The sequence below is a fragment of the Eulemur rufifrons genome, chromosome 19 (genome assembly GCF_041146395.1).
Source record: "Eulemur rufifrons isolate Redbay chromosome 19, OSU_ERuf_1, whole genome shotgun sequence".
Lineage (NCBI taxonomy): Eukaryota > Metazoa > Chordata > Mammalia > Primates > Lemuridae > Eulemur > Eulemur rufifrons.
Genome location: NC_091001.1, coordinates 90,495,341 through 90,521,016, shown reverse-complemented (window position 1 = coordinate 90,521,016; position 25,676 = coordinate 90,495,341). Strand labels below are relative to the sequence as shown.

Below are 25,676 nucleotides of genomic sequence, written 5' to 3'. Positions count from 1 at the left end.
CTCTAGATGCCAGTAGCACCCTCCCGCTTCTGTTGTTAGAACCAAAAAAGATGTCTATGCATTGTACATGTCCCGGGGTGGGGGTGGGGCAAAATTGCCCTGATTGAGAACCACTGCTCTAGAATAATACATACCTAGCAGGTCACGATAGTCCATGGTAATTTCAGGACGTTTTCTTACGATTTGGGGGCTGCTTTTTTTCTTGGTGTTTATTCCTGGAGAGTGATTTAAATAAATCCTTCAGGTAACAGCCCCAATTCATTTCTTGTCTAGAGAGCCATTTGATAAATATTTATTTACTTTACAAAGTAGAATCTGCAGATGTTTAAAAGTTAAAGCATTAACTGAGCAGCCATAACGCAGAGTCTGGTGGGCAGTCAGGGATGGTGGGGGAGGAAATGAAGGAAGGGAGGAGACAGTCGATGGAAGGGATCCGGAGATCACCTAGGACTGTCCTTTCATTTACCTTCAGAGAAACCTGAGACCTAGAGAGGGGACATGGCTTGCCAGGTGTCATACAAAGAGTATGTCCTGGTACCTGTGACCAAGGGACACATTTTTCCAAGGAAATGGTTGAAGGCCTTGTACTTGAGAGAGGGTCTAGAGACAATTGACTGACACTCTCTCTGGCATTCAGGAAGAGGGATCATCTCTGTCTCTGTCCCTTTATATGAACATATCCAATACCTTGAATATCTGGGTTATCCCAAAAATTCTCATCCTAGATAGAAGGAACAAAAATTTTAGGTTTGCATGGAATATATATATTTACTCTAATAAAGATCCTATTGGCTTTTCATGGTTGATTCTTAGGTCAGAACTCAGGGTGCCCATTTATGAATCTTAAGAGGCGATAGGGTGCCCAGGCTCATGATGAGTTGGGAACTTGGCACAGCCTTCTTGGTAGGCAGGATTTTTTCTGGGCTCTGAACATTTGTGTGTTCTGCCCTATTTTATTCTATTCTTTCACTCACTGCATTTCTTCTTGGTTAGGCAGAGCAGGTAGGACCACACCTGGAATTGTCAGCATTGATCAGTTTATCCCTGTACATTTAGGGTGTCATGGCCGGACGTTTGCAACTGTTTGTCCTTTGCACAGGCAGGGGGAAATGGGCTGTGGTCCAGATTTTACATCAAGACTTTCTTGGTGGTAGGTTAAGCAGGATAGATTAATTGACTTTCTCCAACCACAAGAATATTACAGCAGTAATTTTAATTTATCTGGTACCCTAATTGCCTTTAGAAGTTAATGCACCTACCCAACCTGTATGTTAATGTTTAGGAGATACTAGTTACGAGAAAAATCCTGGGGAATGTTGACCCAGGGCTCAAGGACTAATGCTAAGAACTGAGTAATGCAAAGCAAGTCTTTCAAAGTACAAAGGCATCACCACTACCCCCACATGTTTTGTAATATGTAATTTGTTCAATATATTAATGCTGATCTCTAATTGGCTCTTATTGGCTTGTGAGATACTTTTTCATAATTGAGTTAGCATATCTTCCTGAAAATGCTCACAGGGCTTCATTAAAGATTAGGATACATCAAGAATGCAGCATCTATTCTCATGTCTCTTGTTGAAATAGTGGCCTTCTGTTTTAACATTGACACCAGAGAGCATTTCAAACACTATATACTGTGTTAAAATATTGAACCAATTAATGAAAACGTTTGTTTTCTAAGATATAGGAAGTTCCACGTAGTTGAGATTGGGCATAAAATAATATATCAGAAAGTGTTACCTTCTTTAACTTTTTAGTTTAATTATCTCAATTTTGAATGAAAGAGGTTGAAAGATTTCCATGTGCTCCCTGATCTCCTACAGTTGAAGAATAACAGTACTGAGAGTTTTCTGTCAGTCATGTGTAAAATTCTCCCACTTGGTAGATAACCTTAATTCTGCATTTGCTTTAGTTTGATTTTCAATTTTTTTGGAGAGATACTAGACTTTCGCTGCTTTTTAAAAATTGAAAGATAATGGAGTGAATTTGTCTTAAAATATACTAAAGCCCTTCTTTCTTTTCTGGTTTTAGTGGCAACCGTACCCCCTGAAAAGGTAATTTATTCATTGTTTGCAAGTCTTTCCTTTCAGCTTTCAAAATGATTTTCTATTAGAATATGTATGAATTTTTTTAGACTTAAATGTAGTACATATCTATTATGCATCATTTGGGTTAAGTTAATATAACATTCATTTATTCAAGAAATATTTCTTGCGCATCTGCTATGTGACTGGTACTATTTTCAGTGCTAGGAAAACAATAAAAGAAATAAAGAACAAATAAAGAAAACAAGAACAAATCAGAAGAAACCCCCTACTTTCATGGAGCTTAACTTCTAGTGAGAAGAAAATAGTGGAAACTAACGGGCATCAGGGGTGTAAACAGAATTCAGAAAGTCAACTGATTACCTGGACTGTCTGTGGAAAGAAAGGCTCTGACCTGTTTAGGCATTTGTGTATTCTTACAGTGCACAGTGCATGTATAGTGAGTGAGGCTTAATTCAGCTAAAATTTAACATGCATGTTTCAATTGAATTAGAATAAGAACAGAGCTTACCCTTGAAAGGTACAATTAAATACTAGAATGTTGCTTCTTTGAAATTTTAGAGAAATTTTTATCAATCTGTTGGCATTTGGGCATAAAATGGGATGATGAATGATGAAACTTCTTAGTAGGAAGTGTAAACATTTTCTGGATCTGAGTCCTATATATGTAATATTGTTCCTTCTCCGAATCTTGCTTTGATTCTTTATTTAATGATAACATGAAAATTAGGTAATTATTAAGTGTTTATACATTTGTATACCATTCATTCAGTTGACAAGGATGCATTATTAGAATTTAGATGGGAACAATACATACATAAATTATTATAAATAGTTTTTAGAATCTTTAGCTTATAAATATGGGGTAGAGTAACAGAAAAGTACTTAAAGAATCAAGAAAAAGAGAATCGTGATTTTGAAGTGCTAGCACTCATCAAAGGAAGAAGTTATATTGAGCCCAAAGGAAGTATAACAGATGTGAATACTTCACATACACATTTGCAGCACTTAGCATCTCTGAATGTCAGTGATGGAGAGTAGTTTGCAATTTTGTTGATTTTGAATAGTTCTGGTTGATACACGGAGGAGTCATTTAGTGTGTGAGTGGGCCAGTGTGGCCTGCCAGCCTCATCATGACTCAGTGCTTCTCTGTTTATGATCAAGTTTATAGTAACTCTTCTTAAGAATCTGAAAGAGATCCTGAAAATGTTCTTGTATATACGTTTACAGCATTTTATTTGGGGAGGAGGTAGTAGGAAAAATGCAATTATAGTCTTTGCAGTCATTCTAACCTTACAAGGGTCTCAGGATGTTATGGGATGGATGAAGAGAAAGAAGGATGGGCCCAGGGATAGTTAATCACATTTGCAGAGGTGTGGTAGAGGGGACAGCAAGGGTCATGAAACACTTGGTTAGGAAAAAAAACTGGAGACTGCTTTGGTAGGCTTGGAACACCAAACTGCAGTTGTAATCACCGGGGCAATACCCTGCTCCTCAACCGGACCTCACCTGCTAAATGGAGAGGTGGTGTAGGTTAGGAAGTCTGCTGCCTCATGCTGATGGGGAGATTTTGTCCCTGAGCTGTAGGGGTAGATTAGCACCTGATCATGGGCTGTTCCTTATTGGCATTGGCCATGCGGTGCAATTGAGACTGGTTGAGATCATACCTAATAGGTAATAGAAAGCTCGTCTGTATTCTTAAGAAGAGGAGGAAATGTGGGAGAAGTAATAAGTGCTCAGTGTTTCTGGTAGATGAATTTTGATAGGATTAACTGAGATAGGAAGAAAGAGGTAGCCCGATAGGCCAGTTAGATTATTACAATAAGCTGAGAATGAGAGAGTGAGTCCAGCCTGGGGTTGTGAGGTCTATGGATATGGAAAAGGGTAGACAGCTGTAAGAAATAGTGCCAATGGGACAGGGCTTAGAATGAGGAGTGAAGAAGGACTAAAGAGTGATTTTAAATCTGAGTGAGACAGGATTAGTGACTGTGGCATTGGCAGAAATGATGAAGTTGGAATGAGAGGCTGAATGGTTCTGGAGGAGGTGGATTCTTGAGGTATCTGTGGAATATCTAAACGGATTTACCCTCTAAGCATTCACACTTAAACAAAATTGGATCTGTGATGAGATAGTCAGGCAGGCTATTTTAGAAAAAGCAGAAAAGACATGACAATTGAAGGCAGGGGAGAGGAAAAGAGGTTAACAGAGGCCAGAGGAATAAGGTTTCTGGAAGATGACAGTGACCAGATAACTTGATGAATATTTTAATGCAGTGACTGTGTGAGCTCTGTGCTACCACTCTGGTGTGGGCGAAGTCGAAGCCACAGATCCTTCACTAGGCGAGTTGTTGGAAGCTGAGCCATGGGTGGTGGACGGCTCCTTTGCTTGAGGTCCAGGGGACAAGAGTGGGCAAACATATATGTAAGGAAGCCACAAATCTTCCTCCAAGACAGCAGTTTTCTGTTGCTCTGGGTGACGACCACTGTTCAGAGAGCTGAAGTTGTAAAGTTATCAGATGTGAGGTTAAGGGAGGCCATAATGACTGACTGGTTTAAACTATTTTGACTTACTGTGTCTTCTTTGTGATGACACATCTGCTATATCCATTATTTAATCTGCAAAGCGTGGCTGGTCGTCTTAGTGGGGCAGAGAGCCACATGCGAATGAGATGAAGGTTTAGTCCTCCTTTGGGGTTAGTTGTGCCCTGTTGCAGACCAAATATGGACTGCTGGGCCAGTTCATATATTACTGAAAAGATCTAATTTGGGGCCTCAGGGAAGCGGCTGAGGGTATGTGCGTGGGTCAGCACTGCTGGGAAAACTTAAGGGCCTGCCATAGTAGCACCACAACAATAGTTTTGCTTTTTTAAAATTCCACACAGTTACACAGATAAGGTCCTATGACATTTCTTTGCCTTTCTAAGAGTATAATTAATTAAATAAAAATAGTGACGTGTGGAAACTAAAAATAATTCTCACTTTCAATTCTTCTCTCTCTCAATACAACCATCCAGGAAATACCTTCATTGGATCAAGAGAAAACCAAACTTGAGCCTGGTCAACCCCAGCTCTCTCCTGGCATTTCGACTATTCATCTGCATCCACAGTTTCCAGGTAGCCTGTGTGGATCTGTGCTGTTTGTAAGAGTATTCCCAATAAAAGCTTAAGAGAGGAATGTTTTGTCTTTGATTTTAATAACTCATTAGAATTCATAATTTAAGTTAAATGTGAAAATGTACTCAAGTATCTTAATATGCTCATAATGTTACTGCCTGGTGTTGTAAGTATCATAATGGGAAAGATAATTTTTTCACTATTTTCTGTGTTCAGGAGTAGTATATACTATTCAGACATTATTGAAAGTCATGATGTGATGAATGGTCATTTTTTTGGCTTCTGAGTCACTCTCAGTTATTCTTGCTAAATATTGAAAACTGAGCAATAAATTAATACCCCCGTGAGCTTTCGGGACCTATAACAGTTCTTTATATCCAAGAGCTATTATGATACATTGTTAGACTAGATCATGCTTCCATTTTGAAACGGGATCTCAATGCACGTAACAGGCTTTAATTTTCTTTTTATCCCCTACTTCCTCATATAGTAGTGATTGAAAAAACATCACCTCCTGTGCCTGTTGAAATAGCTCCTGAAGCTTCTACATCAAGTGCCAGCCAAGTGATCGCACCTACTCAAGTAACAGGTTGGTGCAGTATCTGTTATAAAATATATTCTATGGAAGAGACGTGGGTCTGAACCTGATTTTATTTTATTTATTTTTTTCACTCTGAACAAACAGCAAAATTTATTTCTGTTTTAAAACGGCACTTGGCAGAAACAAAATTGACAGCTTTGATTCAGTGCAAATTATTATGGAGTTAGTACTCTTTAGACCTTTTCAAACCAATTTTTCAATATTTTGAGTTATTTATTAATATGTTTGTGCAGTGGGGGATTTGCTTTAACTCTTTGCCGTAAGTTTTCAAACATACTTATTTGGCACCTCAATAACTAAAGAGGCAGGAGAGATAACTCTTTGCAGACTCTTAATTTTGCTTTAGTATTGTCCATGTGGATTTGAAAAGTAAATTCACAATCAGCCACCTCTTTTACTATAAATTAGCCTGTATTGCAGCCTCTCCAAAATGCAAAAGTTGGAAGAAGAGCAGAATGTTCGGCGGTGCTCATTAATGTGTTCAGCTTTGGGAGAATCTGCTAATGCTTTCCTTAATTTTCACACAAACTGAGTAGATTATTTAATGTTAATAACACAAACTATGCTAGTTTGATTAATTTCTTCTCCTCTGACTTAGAGGCCATGCTTTGCTATGTACCTGAGAAAAGAATTTTTAACAGTCTTAAAGTTGGCTAGAAAAATTACCTTTTTTAGAAGTCATTGTACATGGTGGCACTTGTTTCTGTATCTGTGTCCTCATTGGAAGGTGACTTCATTGATTGCAAGCATTGAACTTTTATCTTTGAGGCTCAAGGACCTAGTCCAGGGTTAGTTTTGTACGTTTTATTTATTTTTTTATTTAACTAGATTTAGGAGGTACAAGTGGTTTTTTGTTACATGGCTGAATTGCACAGTAGAGAAATCTAGGCTTTTAATATACCTGTTACCTGATCAACCTCATTTTAAATGCAGTGTCAAAACTACAAGATTCCCTATGGCAGGATTAGTCATAATAGCAAATATTTGGAAGTCATCTATTGTTAAAAAGGAAGAGTATGTGTAAATAAATTATAGTACATATGCAGTGGACAATCACATAGTTACTAAAGTAACATTTTAAAAGAATAATTAATGTCATGAGGAAATACTTGTGGCATCATATTAAGAAATATAGAACACAATGATTCCAGTTTCATTTTTTTAATGTCTACAAATACAGAAAAGGAGACAGAAAGAAAATGCATCTAAGTGTTCAACTCTCACCAGTTATATTCTTCAATATATTTTTATGTATTTTCAAAGTTCTTAATAAACATTTTAATTAGTGAAAAAAATATAAAAATGTATTATATTTTGAAGCAAATGCAAAAGCCTAAATGTTAATATCCTTAATGTATAATGAGCTCTTATAAATCAACAGGAAAAATGCTAACAATACAGAAATAGAAAAATAATGTAATCAAATAATTCATAGGAAAAGACAGTACCGGCCGGGCGCGGTGGCTCACGCCTGTAATCCTAGCTCTCTGGGAGGCCGAGGTGGGCGGATCGTTTGAGCTCAGGAGTTTGAGACCAGCCTGAGCAAGAGCAAGACCCCCATCTCTACTAAAAATAGAAGGAAATTATATGGACAGCTAAAAATATATATAGAAAAAATTAGCCGGGCATGGTGGTACGTGCCTGTAGTCCCAGCTACTCGGGAGGCTGAGACAGGAGGATCGCTTGAGCTCAGGAGTTTGAGGTTGCTGTGAGCTAGGCTGATGCCACGGCACTCACTCTAGCCTGGGCAACAGAGTGAGACTCTGTCTCAAAAAAAAAAAGAAAAGACAGTACCAAGGAGCATATAATAGGAAACTTCAACTTTAGTAGTTGAAATGCAAATTAAAACAGGGTAATACTTTATTCTTATCAAATTAGTCTTTAAAACCCAATAAAACTATTTTGATTAGGGTGAAATTGAGACTGTCACATTGCTGAAGGGATTGTGTATCAGAGTTCTCCAGAGAAACAGAACCGGCAGTGTGTATATGGATATATGGGAAAAGCTCTATTATGAGGGATCAACTCACATGATTCTAAGGCTGAGAAGTTCCAGGGTCTGCCATGTGCTAGCTGGAGGCCCAGGAAAGCCAGTGGCGCAATTCCAGATACAAACCCAAAGGTCTGAGAACCAGGGGAGTCAGTAGTGTAAGTCCCAGTCTGAGTCTGAAGGCCTGAGTACTGAGAGTGCCAGTGTCCAAGGGCAGGAAAAGAAGATGTCCTGGCTCAAGCAGAGAACAAATTCTCCTTCCTCTGCCTTTTTATTCTGTTCCCGCCCAGCCCCCAAAAGATGGGATGATTCGCACCCACATTGGTGAGGGTGATCTTCTTTACTCAGTCTACCAATTCAAATGCCACTTTCTTCTGGAAACACTCTCACAGACACACCTAGAAATAATGTTTTACCAGCTATCTGGGTTTCCCTTAGCCCAGTCCAATTGACTCATAAAATTAACCATCACAGAGTATGAACTGGTTCAGCTTTTCTGGAAAGCACAAACTGGCAATATGTATAAAGAACTTTAAAAATGTTCAGAACTTTTGACTCAGTAATCCTATTTTAAAATATCTTCTCTATGGAAATAATGTCCCCAAAGACTGTGGTAATGGTTTATATAAATGGTTATTTATCACAGTACAATGTATAATAGAGATAAAATAGAAACAATGTAAATATTCAACTATAGGGAAATAATTATGTTATATCTATACATTGGCACATTATGTTGCCACCAAATATAATGTTTTTGAAGAATTTTTGTTGAAATCTCTCTGGCAGGAAATAGTCACAAGATACGGCTAAATTTAAGATGAAGGATATAAAAAATGAATGATATTGAGTATTATACCAGTTCTTAAAAAAACAAAAGACATATACATTGAGAAAATACTGGAATAAAATGTACTAGATGTTAGTAGGGATTATATTTTTGTAGTGGGACCTGTTACTGAAAGCTCAGCACTTGACTCAGAGGCCTCATCAGAAGAATGAGGACAAGTGGTTTGAGGAGAAGGAAAGAGGAGTTTATTAATTTGCTGGCAGATGAGGAGGATGGAGACTCCTGTCTAAAATGCCATGGTCCTCCTAATAAGCAGAAATACAAAGCTTTTAAATGGAGGATTTCAGCTTCAGGAAATTGCTGTTCATCCCATCTCCAGGGAAGACGATCTCATGACCTCCGCCCACCTGGGAGACTGACTCCCAGGACCTCCTGGCCCTTGGCGCCAGCCCCTGGGCAGTTCTGCTGAGCCATCTCCTGTAACATTAAAGAACAAAAGACATTGTCCTGCCCCTCCCAACCACTGGCCTGAGGCGGGGATGCAGCTTGTAGTCTTGGAAAAGGGTGAGAAGGTTTTAAAGAGACAGAAAACATTTTTGCCATTTTGTTTTCAGGCCATTCCCTCTGTAACAGACCTAGGAGGTTTAGGTGTTATTTTGTTTCAGAATTTTATTATAAAGTGGGCAGATATTTTTAGAGTGAGAAAAAAATGTCACCCAGAGGCATCATATCAACTTTAAGTTCGTGATACCATTGGAGGGTGAGGTGGGCATTGTATTACAGGAGTACCTAATAGGAGAGTTTGCAGCCTCCTCTAGAATATTCCCTCCTCAGAAATGTGTTTCATTTCAAATAGAAATGCTCTTGTGCATGGAACTTTTAGCCACTTCCTCAAAAATGTGGATGTATAATACATTCTCTTGGATACTTGAATCGAGACAGCAGACTTCAAGGTGTTTTTAAGGCACCTCTCTCCCAAGATGAAATGCCCAGTGACTAAGCAGTACAGAAGCACTCACAGACTCAGTGATAGTTGAGGTGTGCGCGCTCCAAGAACCATGGCTCTTCCCACACTTACTGCCCAGCAGCCACTCTGGTCTTACCAAGTGAAATGATATAGAAAGGTTAGTGAGTCTAAGTATTTTTGGAGTGATACAATGAAATGATAGTGATTTTCAAAAATGGCCATGGCTAAAATTATTACTCTTTATTCTGAGGTCATATGTGTATCTACCCACTTTATTAAGCTGTACATCTATACTAGGCCCTGCTTTGCACTGCAAGGTGTACAAACATGTGATTTTACTATATTGATCAGCAAGGATTTTCTAATTTTTTTACATCAATGTTAAAAAGAAAAATTTCAATGAGAGCATGTACTGCAGTTCATTAATTCTTCCTAAATGCTGTATTTCCATTCTTCAATGTGAAGGTAAACTGTAGTTTTGAATGGGCATGGCTGACTTCAGTGGACAAACTTCTTGCAAACTAGCTTGTAGAGATTAACTAAATGCAGTTCCATCATTTAAATGCAGCTGCGTGAGGACTAACAAATTGAAGTTTTTCAGCTTCAACTGAACTATAGAGCTGATTGAAACGAATGAAAGTAGCCCTGCTATAGGAAGTTGTTAGATGACAACTTGTTAGAAGCTTAATTTGAGTTTGGCAGAAATACAGTGCTAACATCTGCTGTCACATGTTTGAAGCATGAATGTTTTCTTCCAGAAAACAAGCCATGCTGAATTTTTTTCTCATGTAACAGTTGTAGGTACTGCCACTTTCTATAGTAAAAGAATCTTTCTGAAAGAACTCATGGGGAGAGCATTATAGAGAGTCTTTGAATTGTAATAGTTTGCAACTTAAAGCTGCATTATAAACAGTGATCTACATTAGCACAAGAAGACTGTTTTGTATCAAATTTAATTTAAATCAAAATGTGTATATTCCCATTGGTTTGATATGAGGGCCAAACCCAGATTTAAGGAGCAATCCAATCAATTATCTGAAGAGCGTTATATAATGCTTTTTTCTCTCTAAAAACACAGAGGATATAAATGTTATTTGTTACTATTAGTTTCTCCCAAAGTTGAAGAATGTCATAGAATAATAAGAGTCTAAAATAAATATAATCAGCTCCACATTGCATAGTGATGATATCTTTATGATGGTGAGATTGGAAGTAGCCTTTTCAGATTTAGCCAAACACACTTTGACATGTAATATTAATAATTATAAAGTGAACTGCATATTTGCAGGAAGTAAGTGTGGTATTTTCCACTCTTAACAGCTGAGTTGGTGGCTTGCAGCATTATTGGCATACTTTTTTTGAAATAAATTATATGTTTCAGCATATAAATTCTTGATTTTGCATAGTGTGTTAATAGCTGAAAGATAGGTTGGAGAACACAAACCTTTATTTCTCTGGCAAATATTTACAAAGTGGAAACATCTGTTTCAATTGTTGTGGGACAATCTATGCTCATGGTGGAGTAGTGAGGAAACCAGGGCATTTTTGTAAACCTTTCCCTGAGTTAACATGTAATGCCTTCCTCTGGCTCTTCCTGAACTTTCTCCATGGCCCTTGCAGACCAGCCAGAAATTTATTCTTTGATGTCTACAACTGCCTTGTGGAAACCTCTGTAATTATCATGGTTGAAACATTTTAAAAACTATTTGCTCATCAGATATTTTCTAGAACTCAGAAATGACCCCTTCAAAAACGTTTGTCTCTCAAGCATATTGCTAGTGTCATTACAGCCTCAATAAACTATGTATGCTGAGGGAAAATGAACTCTGTGTGTGTGTGTGTGTGTGTGTGTGTGTAAAATCATCCTGCTTCATTTCCAAACTCCATTTATCTATTCATTCAAGTAATGACATGATGAAAAAAAAAATGCTAAAGGTCAGCATACTCACTTTCATATTTTGCCAAAAGCTTTCTTTTTCATTTAATTTTAGGAAATGTAGTAAAGTTATGAAACCGTTGAATCCACCATTGGCCTTGTTGCTGGGATAAACAGAGCACTTGGTTTACCATTGGCTTTTGATCATGGCTCTTTTTCCAGTTTCTAAATGAACTCCAGTGAACAAAATAGAAAATAAGGTCCTTGACCTGGTGAAGGTGAAGTTGTTTCAGGCGGGCTCATAGGGTAGGAAAGGGTAGGGTTGTCCTGTGAAGGACACATGAAAGAGGCCAGTGGGGAGCGCTCACGTGATCACCTCCCTGGGTAGCCAAGCATGCTGAAGGAGATGAGACATTTCCATTCATCGGTGTACCCCTGACACCAGGAATTAGTGCTGTCTGTGTGAGGCTTTGCCTCTGGTGTGTCAGAGCCCTGTGTCTAGGTTTATATTGACACAGGCTGCTCAAAGAAATCTATGTTTCCACATGAACTGATCCATTCATTGGGAACAGGTTCCCATGCCTGTGAGTGAGTGGTGTCTTAGAAGAATATAAAGCATAGTGTCTTTCTCCTGAAAACCAGAAAATGCAGAAAATTTCCTTTTCTTCTTCAAGACAACATTCTCAGAACTCATCTTTCTGTATGCTATGCATGTGCTCAAGAGTGCAAACCTAGTAGAAAAGGACGGAAAGCACAGAGACAGATGGTGGGAGACATGTTTAAAAATTTTTAAATATAAATACCAGTAGTTTGTTTTTTACCTTAAAAAAGAAAAACTTGATGTTGTTTAACATTTTGATGACTAGTGAATAGAAAGCAGACAGAGGTGTTTGGAAGGTGTGTGGCCCTTTTTTGTCTACCTACAAGGGTGAATCCTGCCTGGCAAAGAGATGAAAGGGATCTCTGAGGTCAAATTGATGACAGTTACGTTAATTAATCACTTGTGTGAAAATGGGCAATGGGAAATCATCAAGTATGTTTTAGAAAAATGTCCCCTCTGTCCTTTGATGTATCTCTTAGTACCCTCTAGTGGTGTCAGTGGAACATTCTCTTACATGTAACATGTGATCCTGTCAGTCAGGGTCAACATTTTCAAGCTGCCTCTCCAGGTACTGCTTAATCTATGAGGTAATCAGCTAAAAATCCTCAAACATTCTTTTATCAATATAGTTTCCACCTTGTAGCTTCTGTGTAAGATACTGGACTGGAAGGAAGGAAAGGCCATTATTATGCATATCCATTTCAATTCCTAAGACTAAAGAGTTATATTTCTTAACTATTTCTCCAATCTTATAGGTGACTTGAAAAGAAACAATAAAAATATGTAGGCCAACTGTGGCCTACAAATGTATCGCATTTGAATTAAGCATCACATGTTTTTGAAGACTTTTGTTCACATGTGTAAAGGTTCCATTTTGAGGCTGCAGGTCCAAAATGACAAATACTTGATCAACAAATTAGCATTGTGGGAGGGGGGCAGTGGCTACCGATCAAGTGTTTCATGAAAACCCCAGATTTATAGCCTCTTATTAAACCCTTTTATAGCCTTCTGAATCCTTGCCCTGAGTATACTAATTCGTCTTCTAATTAATTCATTTTCCTTTTGCAAATGTTGTCAACATGTCTTTCTATTTTAAGAAAACGACAGAGAAGGGTATAAACAAAACTCAGTAACTACGAAGAAAACCAAGAAATCTAAATAACAATAATTTTCAAAAGAAGCATCTGCCTATAATATAGAATAGATGGTTAGAGATGTACTTTTCACACTATTTCACTAGAAAATTCCTATAAACAGAGAAGAGAATTCTTACCTGAGGGTCTACAAGGATAACCTGGTGAAGATTTTTGGCACATAGAAATAATATTTTGTAAGGAAGACTTTTCTGCTTATGAAAGTACTAATATGTGCTCTTTGGAGAAATTTTGAACAATATAGAAAAACATGAAGAAAATACCAATCTTCATACTTATACAACTTAGATATATTTCCTTCCAATCTTCTTTTGTGTATGTATCATAGTACAATTGAAATCATAGTCTATACTACAATTTGTGCTCAACTGTGTTTTTTAACAAATAAGCATTGTCCTGTCCTGTTAATGATTATGTAATATTCTATGCTATGTATGTACCATAATTCATTGTTTGTGTTATTGCCAGTCCCTTAATTTTAAGAATCATGTTAATCACCCATGTTTTTAGCCTTTTGAATTATTTTTTCTATAATTTGATAATATACTGATTATAAACAAATTTTTCTGAAAGTGAATTAGCATAACCAGCCTCATAAAAAGTATAAGTAATTTGTAAATACGTGGTTTTTGCATCCGTGTCTCATACCTCCAGGTGATCTTGATAAGCAGCTTGTATACTTCCTTTTTAAAATGACTTGCATGAGTAGTCTTAAAGTCACAGCACAGTGAATTCTTTAAGAAAAATGAAGAATGTGGTTTTTGGTTTTGGAGAGCAACCTCAACTCCAATGTAGGTCATGTCCATTGTGAATCTTTGTGAAAGCGCTGTTTTTCACATCCTTTTTCTGCAGAATGCATAGTGGGTTATTAATGACAATAGCCCTGCTGTTTTTCTTCTCATTCAAGCCACAGACCCCTCTAACAAAGCTGTGCTTTCAGCTTGCTGTGTTCAGGGGCACCCGTCTACTTACCCTGGGGGGTTCCTTGGCCTCTTCCAAGCCAGCATCTCTTTAGAGCGTTGTGTGCTATATGATGACAATGATGCAATAGCCCAAGGTAGTATTGGTATAAAAGTGCTATTTCTTTTTTAAATATTCTTAAATGACTTTGTTATGAACAATAGTAATAATAATAATGACTAACTTGTATTGAGCACACACAATGTGTCAAGCATTGGGCTACATGCATTATTTAGGTTCCCCCTTTCAATTTCCTACTCTGAAGCTGGAATTCTGATTATTTCCCTTTTGTACATGTAGAAAAGTGAGGCTTAGAATGGTCAGATCACTTGGCCCGTGCTGCAGAGCTATAAAGGGCAGCAAGTTGTGTACCTGTACTGTCTCCAAGCCAGTGATTCGAACCACCAGCCGTACTGTCACCACTGTGCTGTTATAGCTCTTTACAAAGGTCACTGAAAATAGAAAATATTAGGGGAGTTAATTCATCTCCGAAAGCCATTTTTGAGTCCTTTTTGGGTCCTTTTTGGATGGCCTCCACCTGACCATAGACTCCTAAGTCCCTGCCTCCACCGCAGTGTGTGTTGGTGAGTGGAGTGAGGACTTGAACTGGGTTAATTTGCACAGGCTTTATAGAAGAAGCCCGTTTCACCTGGAGATCTGTAGGAGAGTAAGGGAGGAATTTAGCAGAGAAGATTTGGAAAAAGATTCCACTTTACCACTAGAAATAAAATATGCTCTCACTGAAACTGGCAAATTAAGAGGAAGATACATCTAGAAGTTTTGTTTTGGTTAGAAGTGGGAGGTCTTTCTTGGGGAATAATGAGAAATTTTGGAGGAGGTTGGATGTATTTGTTGGAACTCAAATATGGCCTGCTAATGAATGGAAAGTTACTATATATTTCTTATCAGGAGAAATCACATAACAGTTCAAAAGCCATCGTGTAAGATGAACTAGAGTGAATAGAGACTCATTGATAGGCCATTTGGAAACTATTTTATCAAGAATTGATTTTCTCATAACTTTCAACCTGGCCTCTTTCTGAATTTCTGTGTCATCTTAGAAATTGTTTCATTTGGAATTATTAATGAATTTGGCTGGGACTAATTAATCATTTATGAAGTAATCACATAAATTTATACTTGATGTCTGACGTCAACTTTGTCCTCTAAGTGCGTACCTGGCAGTAAATTGCTAGCTAGTCAGGAAACACCGTAATGGTTTGCAAGTGCAATGAAATCTTTGTGTTTATTTCTTTTTTTCCACATTATTTTGTTTACTTTTAAAGAAATCAATGAATGTACTGTGAACCCTGATATCTGTGGAGCAGGACACTGCATTAACCTACCGGTGAGATATACCTGTATATGCTACGAGGGTTACAAGTTCAGTGAACAACAGAGGAAATGTGTTGGTAAGACGCTTTTGATTGACAAAATTATTAAATATCAAATATTTGCACATCTAGAACCTTTTTTTAAGCCAGTTTAACCATTTTGGGAAAGTGTTACTGTGTTTAATTTTTTTAAATGTGTATCTCTCAGCTGTGGAGCTCGAAACAAGATTCGCTAAACTCCTCAGGTTCTCTTACTACTTAGTTCAGTGCTACTATTTCACCAAATGTAATGCGTTTACATAAAGGTGAAATAATTTCCAAAAATTTTTCAGATAAAGTAAATAAGAATAGCTACCTATAAACATGTATGTAGATATATATATATATATATACACACATACACATATGGTACAGTAAAGAATTATATTAATCTAAGTATATAAAATTTGATTTCTAAAAAATATATCTAAATTAAAAATCCATATATGCTGGCATGAAGTTATCAATGAATTTAGAAATTTAGGGATTGCATATATGCTTGTTTGGAAAAAATATATCTCAGAGAGGTGTAAGAAAGTTAAGTCATTTAAATATAACTCTAAATTTAATTTCTCTTTTTTTAGAAAAAGAAAATTCAGCACCAAGTTAAAAGGCCAATATAAAGCAACAAAGGCACATATCTAATTAATACTCCTTTAATATAAGTGGGTATTTCTATTTGGTTTGTGTTTATGTAGGAAGGGGTGACATCCACCTGCTCTGATCTGGTGGTTTCTCTTTCATTTGCATACATTGTGTGTATCAGGTTCAGAATCTAAACTATTAAGTTGAAAAGGGAATAGAGTTGATCAAATCCAGCTCCACTTGTGTGCACAGTGAAGAGTCTGTTTCGTGGCCTTTCTGACTTCGTGCTGACAGCAAATGTCATTGTTTAGATGATTTCAGTTATCAGGAGAGTCCTTCTGTGTTGCCCTGACATCTGTCCCTTTGAAACACCAACGTCATGGTTTTTTTTGTTTTAGCTTTTGAAACAATAACACTATAAGCTTCTTCCCTATACCAGTCACAGTCCTTCAAGTATTTGAGGAGAAAGACCATGTCTCCTTTCACTATTTCCCTCAGCAGTAATAAAGGTTGGTGGTACCCAGGGAATAGTACGATGATATTTTGCAGAACAGCCTGAGCTCTTGCTACACAAGACTAATCTTTTTATATGTGTTTTTGTTAACAGATATTGATGAATGTACTCAGGTCCAACACCTCTGCTCCCAGGGACGCTGTGAAAACACTGAGGGAAGTTTCTTGTGTATTTGCCCAGCGGGATTTATGGCCAGTGAGGAGGGTACTAGCTGCATAGGTAATGGCAGTGTTCTTGCTGATGTACAAACCCTCAGATCTGGGGTTTCAGATCCCCCAGGACCCCATCAGTCTAATGCTTAGTGAGACAACCAGGATTTTTATTAAATACCTGTCACAACATAGCAATCTGCTAGATACTGGGAGAATATAAAAATGGATTTTTTTTCCTCCAACATTTTTGAAGGAAGGTGTCCACTGTGTGATGCATTAAATGTTACTTTTGGACCCCACAGGAATCAAAACTCGATTTCAAAGTGTGTCAAATAAATCAAAGGGGTGATAATAGAAATCAGTTACTTCATTTTTAAATTTGAACTAAGCTGGGAGATGGGAGAGGTCTAAAGTAATATTCTGGAAAACAACAACTTGTGGGTGTTTTCTGCTCCGCGTAGATGTTGACGAGTGCCTGAGGCCGGACGTGTGTGGGGAAGGGCACTGCATCAACACCGAGGGGGCCTTCCGGTGTGAATACTGCGACAGCGGGTACCGCATGACCCGGGGAGGCCGTTGCGAGGGTGAGTGTGCTGAGAGAGCAAGGGGACGGTGCCACCTGTAGGTGCTGAGCACACGTCACTGTGACCTGCAGAGCAGGGTCCAGACCCCAGCCAGGGCTGGCAGGCGCTTCGCCTGGTTTTTGTTTCTTTCCACCACCCCGAGCGTGACACCAGCTTCTCCAGACTCTTCCGGCTTTCTGGACTCACCGCCTCTTTGCCTCCCTTCAGTGGCTCTGTCTGGATTATTTTCCATCTTCATGCTCTTATTATTTTTCACCTAATATCTGCCTACCCTGGTATTTGGAGTGAAATCACTTTAGAACAATTAATTGCATGGTATCTTAGTACAAACCCAGAATTAATTAGAGTCTGGATCATTCATCTGGGAACACGGTGCAGGTGTAACCAGTGTTGATTTTTTTTTATTTTTGACCTTTTCACATTGTTACATTCCTTTGTCTCAGCTGCTTTCTTTTACACGTGTTCTGGGACTTTCTTGCAGACTCCCTGCAGAAGCACTGTCTGACCAACTCTGGGTCACATTCCAACTGTGCTAGATAAAATTTCTTCATTACTGACCACAGCAATGAGTTTGCTTTCATTATAAAAATGTTTTGAAAAATATTTTTAGCATGGTCAAAATTATTATTCATTTCATATTTCTGCTCACGCTCATATCTGAGTTACACGGGATCATTTGGAAACCACTGTGGTACTTTTTTGTAATTATTTTCACGCAGAAATACATTGAGCTTCTGCTGAAAACCTGCCATGGAAACATGAGGACGAAGGACTAGGGGTCTCTGAGCGAGGGGACTTGGGCACAGTCCTGGTTCCTTGGGGTTCCCTGCCTGGCCGGCCGGGGGTCAGCCTCCTGTCTGACAGGCTGGGCTTCTCTGGAGGTCGGGAGGGGTAGACTAGGTTGGCACAGCTGCTCTCAACTGTCCCTTGGCGTCTGCATATTGGTTTTCTTCATAGCTCTAATGACCGAGGCCTGGAGGGAGAGCTAATTAGACATTTTTTGGCAGCCTACACTCGCCGCTCCTGCTGGCCTCTTGCCTTGGCCCCTGGGGTTCTAATCTGGAGAGAAGTGGGAGTGTTTTGTTACTGGATTTCTGATCGGCTCGGATCAGAATGGAGCCATGAACCCTCCCCCTATGGCACGGGAGCGATGGGACAAGCACAGGTGCAGTGTCCTTACTCTCCTCTTCTGGGGAACTCCCCTCTGCTGTGTGTAGAGAGGCAGTGGGAATAGGGGAGAACAAGGACTGTGGAATCAGCTCACGACCCCCACACTGAGTAACTACCTGACCCAGAGCCAGTTACCTAGCACCTTTGAGACTTAGTGCTTCACCGGCTTTCAGGGTTGTCATGAAAATAAATACATGTTGCAGTAACTTATAGGATGCCTGTCACCTTGTTAGTTTTATTGCTGTTTTAGTTTCTTTAAACCTCCCTCTTTCCTGACTCCTTTTCTGTTGATATAGATCTTCTCAGTACATCTGTAGTTGCGGGAAGTTCTTAAAAGAGGGGTGGGTTTTTTTTGACAAGCATTTATGTGCAGAGCAGTGCCTCTTAAAGAACTCAAATACTGACCCTTCAGTTCTGCAGATAGTCCCAGAATGGGGAGGTAAGACATGTAAGTAATAAGGATAAGAAGGAGGAGGAAAGAAATTTGAAAATTATGTAATTAAATTGAAAGCTGATAGGGGAATATTCAATAATACTGAATATATGAAGAAATATTTAGCAGAAATATTACCAGGGTTCCCTGAGTAAATAATATATAATTCTATCCCCATGAAAAGGCATGAAAAGAAGGAGCCAAGCAATGTGGCCGTGTTCTAATTTCATCATGGACCAGAACCAAAGGTCCCCAGGCTTCTGGCTCACTGAAGATTTTCTCAGCTGTCACTAACGAAGTTGCTTTCAAACAGCACCGGTCTCCAAGGAGTCTATTGTAGTTCACAGACATTATCTCATTCATCCTTACTTTATTCTGTTAAGGTATTATTAGGTTATTAAGTATGAAATGTCCGATTTCCTTAAGTATCTCTGACATTTCACTTCGACACTTCTTGTTTTATTTTTACATCCTCAATCTTGCAAACACGTGTTGGCTTGTGATTATCTTTCAAAATTTTTTAGAGCAATTTTTGTGAAACCATGGATAAGTGAAAAATCCATGTTATTTTTGAATGAGTTCTATCGTGGAACCAATGCAGCACAGACAGCTCAAAATACCAACAAAGAGTTTGGGAAGGATGTGGCTAGTGAATGCACAGGATGTGGATGGTTTGAGAAGTTCCGTTCTGGTGATTTCAATCTTGAAAATGAGCCATGTGGGTGACCTGAGACCAAGGTGGATAGTGATGAGCTGAAAGCTGTAGTAGAAGCGAATCCATCTCAACCTACATGTAAATTAGCAAGGTTTGTCGTTACTAGTCAAACAATATTGGACCGTTTGAAACAAATTGGCAAGGTAAAGATGCTGGATAGATGGGTTCCGCATGAATTAAACAAGTGTCAGAAGAGAGAAATCCTCTCAAAGCTGCCTTTCTTTGCTGTCACGACATAAAGGTGAACCATTTCTACACCATATTGTTATGTGTGATGAGAAATGGATTCTTTTTGACAATTGCAAGTGTTCGGCACAATGGTTGGATACGGATGAAGTGCCAAAACAGAGCCCAAAACTGAACATTCATCAAAAAAAGAAGCTAATGGTGTTGGTGGCTAGCGCTGGCATTATCCACTACACCTTCATGAAACCTGATCAGTCGATTACAGCAGATGTCTACTGCAATCAATTAGAGGAAATGAGGAGGGTGCTTGCGATTGAGCAGCCGAGATTGGTCAATAGAGACAGGCCAATCCTCTTGCAAGAGAACGCTTGACCACATCACACAAACAACGCTGCTCAAACTACAGAGTCTGGACTTGGAAACTCTCTGTCATCCACCGTATTCACCAGACCTTACACCAACTGACTACCACTTCTTCCAGGCTCTGGACCACTTCTTGCAAGGAAAAATATTCAATTCACAACAAGTTGTGGAAAACGCCTTTTGCAACTTCATCACCACTCATTCTCCAGGCTTCTTCGCTGCCAGCATAAGCAAGCTACCATTAAGATGGTAAAACTATGTCAATAGTTTAGGCACATACTTTGATTAATTGTACTGCTTCTTGTTTGAGATATAATAAATGACACTTTTGATTCAAAATCGGACACTTCACATTTAATGACTTAATACAAGGCAGGTAGTCCGTAATTTATAGATGAGGGCAAAAGCAAACAGAGGTGAGAGCAGCTAGAAGTTCAGGGATGTTAGTCTATGTTGCTCAACATTGTACCTTATTTACTGGACCAGCCAGTCCCATTTACTTTCTTTGATTTAACAGTTATATTTCTATTTTAAAAAACAAAATCCCATCCACAGGAGAATGTAATGCTGTTTGGAAATGAAACTGGCAAGCACCATCTATTTGCAGAACAAGAAGTCCCAGAACATCTGACCTAAAAAAACCACTGTGTGTCATTTTCTATTGGCAAGAACTTTTACTGATAGAAAAAAAATTACAACACTGACCTAATGCTTATTTTGTTAATATCATCTTCAACTTTTTCACTTTAAGCATCTTTTCACAGTTGTCTAATGATACGTAATAGGAGATAATTTTTAAGAATTTACCAGAATGAAGACGTCAAATACTCACGGGTATTTAGTGTACCCATTATATATTTCTTTCATTTTTATCTTGTCCTAAAAATCTGTTTGTATTTTAAGTATGATTAGGGGTCCTGTATACGTTTTGTATTGGGACACTCAGACGTTAAATCCACCCATTTGAATTCAATATCCACCTCCAGAAAAACACTTACTTCAAGTGGGACTAGTATTTAAGGTGTTACCACTCATTTTAAACTGTTGGCTTCTCCCCTATATCTTACTTTTTCCCCATTTTCTTGTTTTTCTGAGTCTTAAAAATGCCTGAAGCTGTTGTAATAGTTATCTCTGCCACAACCCCAACCATATTTAAGGTGACATTTTTTTCTCCCCAAATCCAAAAGAATAGTAAATAATAACTTCAGTTAGCTATGAATGTGAAAAGGTGTGTTTTTACTACAAAATGTTACCATATCATATCACTATATTTTCTGGAAAATCTTGAAAGTATGTGATGAGTTCACTCTCCTAATGTTCTTTTTCCACCTCCAAGGAATTGCTGTCATGTAAAGGGTTTTAAATTATTCAAACCTAGGATATTCTTGGGCCCACAAAAGCCAAAGTGAGGATTTCCCTAGAGCATCCAATGTCTGCAGAAAGAACCTCTAGCCAGGTGGATATACGGCTTCCTCATGCCCGTCCCTATTCCTGTATTTCTTTCTGGCAAGCTGTGCTATTACTTGAAAGGTCTCATGTCCAAAAAGTGGCCCTAGAGGAGCTGTCACCTCCCAGAGTGGAGAGCCCTGGCCCTGCCAGTTGAAGAATTGGGGCCAAGTTCTTCCTTAGAATGTATGTAAGTGTTTTAATCCAGGTATACCTGACCATGCATTACTGCTGTATGTGTACGTATAAATACAATGTCTCACCTCACCCAGTTATTGTTTTTCCCACTGAAATGTAGATATAACATGCTTTCCCCTGGCTTCATCACGAAAGTAAGATTTCACTTTAGTATTCAGATAGAATGTTTGTGACCTAGTTTTTTGATTTTTCAGATATTGATGAATGTTTGACCCCAACTACTTGTCCGGATGAGCAGTGTGTGAATTCTCCTGGATCTTACCAGTGTGTTCCCTGCACAGAAGGATTCCGAGGCTGGAATGGACAGTGCCTTGGTAGGTACTATAGTGTTCTTACCAAAGATTTGTTTCTAATGCCTGGCCTGTGTATTAGTCAGGGTTCCCCAGAGGGATAGAACCCATAGGAGACATATATGAATGAAAGGGAGTTTATTAGGGAGAATTGGCTCACATAGTTACAAAGGCGAAGTCCGACCATAGGCCGTCTCCAAGCTGGCATGGCTCAGTCCACGTGTGAAAGCCTCAAAACAAGGGGAGCTGGTAGTGAGCCCCCAGTCTGAAGCCAAAGGCCTGAGAGCCTTCAGGAGGCCGCTGGTCAAGTCCAAGTCTCCAAAGGTGAAAGAACCTGGAGTCTGAAGTCCAAGGGCAGGAGGAGACAAGGCACCCCAATCCAGGAGGAGGAAGAGGGGTGCCAGGCTCTTTTTAACAACCAGCTGTCCTTGGAACTAATAGTACAAGAACTTGTTCATTACCATGAGGACAGCACCATTCATGAGGGGTCCACTCCATGACACAAACACCCCCAGTTAGGTCCCACCTCCAACATCGGGGATCAGATTTCAACATGACCTCTGGAGAGACAAACATCCAAGTTATAGCAGCCCGTTTTCTGATAGAGCAGTGCAATGCCAATGTGAGCCTCATTTCAAAATAAAAAAAATAAAATGCAATAAAATTATGTCATCCTAAGAAAAGTTCTAAGTAACTTTTAACCATGGAGAAAATAAGAAAATGACTTGGCATGAAGGATGTGAGATTCTAGATGGGGCAAGTATTAATAATTATGATTGAAACTATCCCTAATGTGATAAATAACCAAAACCAAATATAATAGTTAGTGTTACAGGGAGGAGAAAGATAGAGAGCAAAACACAAAAGAGAGAAGAGGCATAAGGAGAAGCTACCACAGACAGAATTAGGAAACACACACCCACACTTCCAATAGAAGTAGCGATGGCAGTGCTTTAGGCATTGAGGATGATACAGTGATAAATTTGCTTTAGTGCTAATTACCTGTGTTGCAGTTAGCTCTCCCCATTACTGGTTGTCCTTTGTGTGTCTGTCTACCATTTGATCGTTTTTTCTTAAAAGTTGAACTCTTCTCCGCTCCATGTCAGAACTCTGAATATGTGAGTTAAACTTTTCATTCATTCATTCCTTCTTTCTTTTCTTCTCCAAATGCTTAGTAACTTACTGTATATACCTAGAGTTGTACTAAGTTCTGGGATACACTGAGGGGCAAAAACAGACATGACCCCTTCTTCATGGCGCTTCCTATCAGGTGGGGAAACTGACATGCACCCAAACATCTCACAAATAAACGCAAACTCACAAATGAGACTGGCACTGGGAAGGAGGGCTGTGTGATGCTATGAGAGCACATGGTAGAATGAGTTGCCCTTAGGAAAATTGAGTTGAGGTTTAACTGGGGAAAGGGGTGAGAAGGAGAACATTTGGGGCAGAAGAAAGAGCCATATGCAAGTTTGTAGAAGGAGGAGGCAGGCCATGTTCCTGAAGGACAGAGAACAAGGAAAGATTTGCTGCAAGATGAGGGGACAGACTATGCAAGGCCCTCTGGGTTCTGTTAAAAATGTTGGTCTTTATCCTGATAGCTCTGGGAAGACATTCAGATATTTTAGTGGGGATGGCAGAAGCACCCCCAATGTTGAAGCTTTGTGCTCATCACCAGGCAGCACCAGTGCAGCCTCTGTCACGGTGCAGGGCCCCCCTGTCCTGAACCCCCAGCCCATCCCCCAAGAGCCTCTATCAATGGAGCTATGAGATGTAGATTTTTGAGGAAAAGATTTTTATTCATTAGTTATTTATTTAATAAGCAATTGTTTTTGTAATTGATGCTAATCAGGGCATACATTTGGTTTTAATGTTCCTATTTGGCATAAATTTCATAGCTGCCTATCAAGGTTTCATGTGTATTTTTATTTTCACATACCGATGCATAATCCAGGAGCAGAGCCTGAACTCTGCCTTCAATAACTACATTTGCAATAGTAGCATAAATGCAGCCCTGATTCATGAATTTACTAGTGGAATGTAATTCACCAAATTGGCAAATGATTGCTCTTCAATGTAAATAATACTAAATGAGTTCTTATACCTATATGTGCACATGTGTGTGTATGTGTGTATATATACATATATAAACGTTTTGCTTCAGTTTAGTGACAGAAACACAGCACCTCATTTAAAAGTAGTTTTACTTTGCCAACCAGATGCGTAGAATCATAAGTAGAAATATTAGGTCACTCTTTTGCTCAACTCAGCTAAAGCCACACATTCAGCCCTTGTTCCAAGCAATAGCTTTCATTTTTGCATTGCTGAGGTCATATATTTCCTATTACTAAAAGTAGGCAGTGTACTCTTTCCTTCTGCTTTGGGTAGAATGTTAGGCTCTACATAATCTACAGGTCAAGCCACTCCACTGTGATTTAATTGTGGTTCCATCCATTGTTCTTATTGGACTTGCAGCTCTTCTGAATTTCTCAGGAGAGCTTTTGCAGGTTATACTGAAATAGATTTTCCATCTTAATTTTTTATAGTACTAGTGTTTTCAAATGTTGAAAAGTTGACTGTGACAAAAAGCAGATACTGCAATGTGCCTTTCTTCTCATATTGAGCCAATTGGGTGGATTGGATTTTTCTGCTAAACTCTAACAGTGCTAATGAATGCTCAGTGCTATTTTTTTGTGCCTTTATGCATTTTAACTCTCACCTTTGTACTTCTGGCACCCTAAAATACTTTTCAGAAGGTGCAGTTGTTACTTAAGTCTATTTTTGAGTTAAACTCATTGATAACACAACTTGATATATATTTATTCATTCATTTAACAAATATATTGCGTGCTTACTACGCACTAGGTATTTTTCCAGAACACTGGGGATTGAGAGTGAACAAAATAAAGTCTTTCCCCTCATTTGTGCCTATAAATAAACAGGTAAACAAGTAAAATATATGGTATGTCAGATGTATGACATGAAAAAAAATAAAGAAAAAGATAGGGAGGCTTTAGAGATTCCAGCATGTTCCAGTGGGAAGTTACTAACAAGCTGTTCCTTGCTAGTCATTTGTTTCCATCTGTAACAGTTACCTGTGACCAGTTTATGGCTTTTTACATCCTTTTAGTCCAGATAACATAGAATATATTGATGAGTTTTTTCCCCCTCTGTTTTTAGTTGAAAATTCTACGTGAGAACATTAAAGACTTCTTGAAATTTTCTATAGTCACACCATTTTGGAGAAAAGTCCTACATTTGGCATTTGTTAGTTGTCATCAGTAGAGATGATAATCTCTGTCTCACAGGGCTGTTGTGTTCCATAAATCTTAGTATCTTTTTTCTACAACTGTCCTTTCCTTGACTGTATATTTTTACATTGTTATAATTAAACGTGTATAGTGTTTTACATAATATTACTTAAACTTGGCATTATACCTATGGCTTTTTACAAAACTCATCTATCTTCATGTTGATTTGACTCTTTTTTTCTGTTAAATGACTTCACAGAGAATTTCTGTTTCAACCCCTATATTTTGCAAGGGTTTTATGCCAGTTATACTTTC

The 25,676-nt window shown here is 38.6% G+C and overlaps 1 protein-coding gene across 10 annotated transcripts in view; it reads left to right on the top strand.

The window, feature by feature from the left end:
- LTBP1 (latent transforming growth factor beta binding protein 1) overlaps window positions 1-25,676 on the top strand; it is a 384,917-nt gene that overhangs the window by 256,406 nt on the left and 102,835 nt on the right. For 8 of the 10 annotated variants that reach the window (XM_069495124.1, XM_069495127.1, XM_069495126.1 and 5 more), the window contains 7 exons: window positions 2,035-2,057; window positions 5,063-5,162; window positions 5,653-5,751; window positions 15,388-15,513; window positions 16,667-16,792; window positions 17,187-17,309; window positions 22,015-22,134. In XM_069495124.1, the coding sequence (XP_069351225.1) occupies window positions 2,035-2,057; window positions 5,063-5,162; window positions 5,653-5,751; window positions 15,388-15,513; window positions 16,667-16,792; window positions 17,187-17,309; window positions 22,015-22,134 (717 nt within the window). The remainder of the gene's footprint in view (window positions 1-2,034; window positions 2,058-5,062; window positions 5,163-5,652; window positions 5,752-15,387; window positions 15,514-16,666; window positions 16,793-17,186; window positions 17,310-22,014; window positions 22,135-25,676) is intronic. The other 2 variants (XM_069495131.1, XM_069495133.1) reach the window with 2 other exon arrangements.